Source organism: Procambarus clarkii, chromosome 37, assembly GCF_040958095.1.
Source record: "Procambarus clarkii isolate CNS0578487 chromosome 37, FALCON_Pclarkii_2.0, whole genome shotgun sequence".
NCBI lineage: Eukaryota > Metazoa > Arthropoda > Malacostraca > Decapoda > Cambaridae > Procambarus > Procambarus clarkii.
Window position 1 is genome coordinate 25377908 of NC_091186.1, and position 4990 is coordinate 25382897.

A 4990-nucleotide genomic window follows, 5' to 3' on the forward strand; every position below is an offset into this window, starting at 1 on the left:
TGATGTGGTGGAGGCTGACTCCATACACAGTTTCAAATGTAGATATGATAGAGCCCAATAGGCTCAGGAAAACCTGTACACCAGTTGATTGACAGTTGAGAGGCGGGACCAAAGAGCCAGAGCTCAACCCCCGCAAGCACAATTAGGTGAGTACTCTCACATACACACACACACACATTAACTAGAATTAATTAACTAGAACTGTTCCTTGCAAAATAAGACTATTACTACTAGCACGGCTGCTAATAATACAGCTAGTGAGAAAATAAATTAGAGCAATGCAAACGATTCGAACCCTCGACGTAGGTTACTGCCAAAATCGCGCGTACCTCATGGTTTGGGGAGTACTCAAGCAAAGGGTTCGAATCCACCACATTGCTCCAATAGATTTTCCCGCTGTCGTAGGCGCGGCTCCTAGTCTACGATCATCTACCTTGTTAAACTAGCACATGTTGTAAACATATGTAGAAAAAAATAAAACTCAGGAGTATGTCTAGTAATTATCCTCTATCGACTAAATATTCTAATTTATGGAAGTTTTTAGATGACTGACGCAAAGTCAACAATTTAGGTACAACATCTATTGCGAATATATATATTTTATGTTGTGAATTTTTATCAATTTAATAATACCGTATATTTAAGTTATTCAGATTAAAATTTTAATTCTACAAATTTTTATTTACTATAAAAATCTACAAGATGGAGATTATCGGTTCTTCTATATTATATATACCAAGAGCTGATAGATAGTCTTGTAAACTCTGGCAATCCCAACATGTGCCTCCAAGAACAATTTTTTGCCAACATATGATATTCTTACATTTTTCTGACCAATGAAGTCAAAAAAGGGAATTCTGATTAACATAAAAATAATTTGTGGGCTCTGTTGCACACTCTGATACTCAGATATACTCTGCAACAGCCGCGTATGGCAAGATATACTCTGCAACAGCTGCGTATAGCAAGATATACTCTGCAACAGCCGCGTATAGCAAGATATACTCAGCAACAGCTGCGTATGGCAAGATATACTCTGCAACAGCTGCGTATAGCAAGATATACTCTGCAACAGCCGCGTATGGCAAGATATACTCAGCAACAGCTGCGTATAGCAAGATATACTCAGCAACAGCTGCGTATGGCAAGATATACTCAGCAACAGCTGCGTATAGCAAGATATACTCAGCAACAGCTGCGTATGGCAAGATATACTCTGCAACAGCCGCGTATGGCAAGATATACTCTGCAACAGCCGCGTATGGCAAGATATACTCAGCAACAGCCGCGTATGGCAAGATATACTCTGCAACAGCCGCGTATGGCAAGATATACTCAGCAACAGCCGCGTATGGCAAGATATACTCTGCAACAGCCGCGTATGGCAAGATATACTCTGCAACAGCCGCGTATAGCAAGATATACTCTGCAACAGCCGCGTATGGCAAGATATACTCTGCAACAGCCGCGTATGGCAAGATATACTCTGCAACAGCCGCGTATGGCAAGATATACTCAGCAACAGCCGCGTATGGCAAGATATACTCAGCAACAGCCGCGTATGGCAAGATATACTCAGCAACAGCCGCGTATGGCAAGAAACCTGATAATAACTTACCTTTCCACACAAAGAATACAACCTAACCTAACCTAACTTAACCTAACCTAACCTAACCTAACCTAACTTAACCTAACCTAACCTAACCTCTCCCGGTGGAAGACAAAAATACAACACCAAACAATGGAAATAAATTGATTCCGTCTAGATATTAGGAAAGACCTGGGTAAATACTGGTTGGGGAAACAAGGTTGTTATGTTGTGGGAAACACATTACCGGATCACATAATAGACTTGGGATCTGTACATGGTTTCAAGCGTAGGTTAGACTTATATATATATATATATATATATATATATATATATATATAGGATATATATATATAGGATATATATAAGGATATATAAGGATCCAAGTTCAGTACAACTTCCGGTTGCAATTCTTTTGACCATGTCGTAGCTCAGTCGATTAAGGCAGCGTCGGGATGCTCTCGGACGTAGGTTCGAATCCTCGTCACGGCCCTTGTGGATTTGTTCTCTTAAGAGCGTCTAATTAAGATCTCAGACTCTCTTAAGTCTTTCACAAATTCAGTATAAGCAGGGGCACAGCCATGATCCATCTAACTGTGATGACTCGAGCATTTACAGAGGAAATTGAGGTTAAAATTATCTTCCAAGATGCCTCTGATTTCTGGTTAAACTCTGGAAGGCAGTAACCGCGTCGAGGGTTCGAATCGTTCGTATTGCTCTAATTTATTTTCTCACTAGCTCTATTATTACAAATTACGTCAATTATAACATGTAAATTATCAAAATTATTATTAGCCAGACTTTTCCCGGGATTACCTGTACATTGTTTCAAGAAATTTGTCTATTTTCAAGGTTAACCTTGATCGATAAGACTGTTACTTGAAACATAGGTTAGGTGTTTGGATCACTTGATTATTTGTCTAGTACGTGGATGGAGCATTTACAGAGCAGTGGGTTCGAACAGAGGTCATCAGCGAAGCACTGTTCGAGAAATATTCGAACATCATCAGTTGTAAACCGTTGTTCTTTCACAAACAGAGGGGTTTGGCGGCTGGATTAACCACCCTTCGGAATTCGTTGAATTGGATGGGGGCTGTTTAATTGATGAGTACGTCTGTGTGTGGCCGCCTGCTGGATAGGATGATGACTTAGGGCTGAGGGCTGAGGGAGTAACGTATAAAGTGCTTTTCATCCGTAAACAGCAACAGCACGCGTCTATGGGCTGCATTATCAGGTGGGATTCGAACAGAGGACGAGTTCATACACGCATGATCACACACTTACTCATCCAGACACGTGCACACAGGCATGAAAGCACGCCCACTCACCCACCCAGAGAGAGAGAGTGAGTGAGGGAAAGTTCTAGCAGTTGGTATCACGCCAAACCTGTCTCCTGAAGCGCTCATCAAAATAATAACATCAGCGGCGTATGCGAGGCTGGCTAACATCAGAACTGTCTTCAGAAACATGTGTAAGGAATCTTTCAGAGCCTCGTATACCACTCCTTGTCCTCTCTTCCTTCTTCTCCCCTTATTCCACCTCCTCCTTCAGTTCTCTCTCATTCTCTTTGTCCTCTTAACAGCCATTAATGGAATTATAGACAACTTAAATACCAATGCATAATATGTAATAATGTAATATTATTTGGTTCGCTTCAAATCAGAGGTTCATAATAGCCGGGATAATCTCCCTAATCCCTCTCTGGATTCTCTCAAAAGAATGTATATCCATTGCAGTAGTACAGTGCTCAAACTGTACTGAATAGCCCACTGCATAATCCACTGCATTACCCAAGTCAGCATCCCTGATGTGCTCTAATGCAGTGTAGTCAGTTTATCACTGACTGGAAGTGGGTTTCACGTCCACTACTGATTGGAAGGGGCACCGAGGATTCATCGCTGTATGACACCACAGTCGTACCCGTGTGTGTTGATGTTCCCACGTACGTCTGATGTAACTGTTTCGTCTGGGCCAGAGCCAGTCTGAGAGGCAGGCACATATTTCTTCACCACTTCGTAAGCTTGCATAAAGCAACCTCCTTTTGGAGGTCTCGATGCACGATGACTTACTGTTTACGATCTCTCAGCCTCGCTGTGGGTTAAGTCGTGAGGCTTCGTGAGGCTTCGTGAGGCTTCGTGAGGCTTCGTGAGGCTTCGTGAGACTTCGTGAGGCTTCGTGAGGCTTCGTGAGACTTCGTGAGGCTTCGTGAGGACTTCGTGAGGCTTCGTGAGACTTTGTGAGAGTTCGTGAGGCTTCGTGAGGCTTCATGAGACTTCGTGAGGCTTCGTGAGGCTTCGTGAGACTTCGTGAGGCTACGTGAGACTTCGTAAGACTTTGTGAGACTTTGCGAGACTTCGTGGAGCATATTTTGTTTACTATAAAACTTAGAGAAGTGTTTTGCTGTTGGTTTCTCTTGTTAATTTTATACTCTGAGGCTCTTGGTGGGAGGATGATGGTGGGGGGGGGGGGATAGGAAGAGAGGCAGCAACAAGAGGAAGAAGAAGAGAGGAAGAAGTAGTGGAATAGGAGGAGCAGGAGAGGAGGAGGAGGGGGGTGGGGGAGGCCGGCCGTGAAGGTCACCTGGAGGAGGATGAGAGAGGTGGCGTGGAGAGAACCAGGTCCTCACCACCACCACCACTATCACCACTACCACCACCACTATCACCACTACCACCACCACTATCACCACTACCACCACCACTATCACCACTACCACCACCACTATCACCACTACCACCACTATCACCACCACCACCACCACCACTATCACCACTACCACCACCACTATCACCACCACCACTATCACCACTATCACCACCACCATCATCACCACTACCACCACCACCATCATCACCACTACCACCACCACTATCACCACTATCACCACCACTATCACCACTATCACCACCACCACCACCACTATCACCACTATCATCACCACCACCACCACTATCACCACCACCACCACTATCCCCACCACCAGCACTATCACCACTACTATCACCACCACTATCACCACTATGACCACCACCACCACTATCACCACTATCACCACCACCACCACTATCACCACTATCACCACAACCACCACCACCATTATCACCACTACCACTCAATGACACAGTAGCCACAGTGGAGGCGACACAACGCTGGGAAGCATCACCAAAATATCCAACCCGTCTTCTAGAATTCTAGAAAAAGTCCAACTAAGTCCCAATAATACAATAAAGTTACCACTTATACCTAAATCCCAGCTCAGCGTCACTAACAAGTATCCCCCGTGTAAACTGCTGGGTTAGAGAGTAATGAGGATGCTGGAGTAGATCCTCAGCAGAGAGGATGAAGATGCTGGAAGATCTTCAGAGAAACAACTTTGAAACGAAAGAGCAGCATTAGATTTAG

General features: G+C 44.0%; 1 protein-coding gene across 1 annotated transcript in view; it reads left to right on the plus strand.

The window, feature by feature from the left end:
• The window catches only part of LOC138371877 (trophinin-like), a 24773-nt gene extending 23129 nt beyond the window's left edge, over positions 1-1644 (plus strand). Inside the window, exon 3 of the mRNA XM_069336918.1 lies at positions 926-1644. Coding sequence (XP_069193019.1) covers positions 926-1644 — 719 coding nt within the window. The remainder of the gene's footprint in view (positions 1-925) is intronic.
• The last annotated feature ends 3346 nt before the right edge of the window (positions 1645-4990 follow it).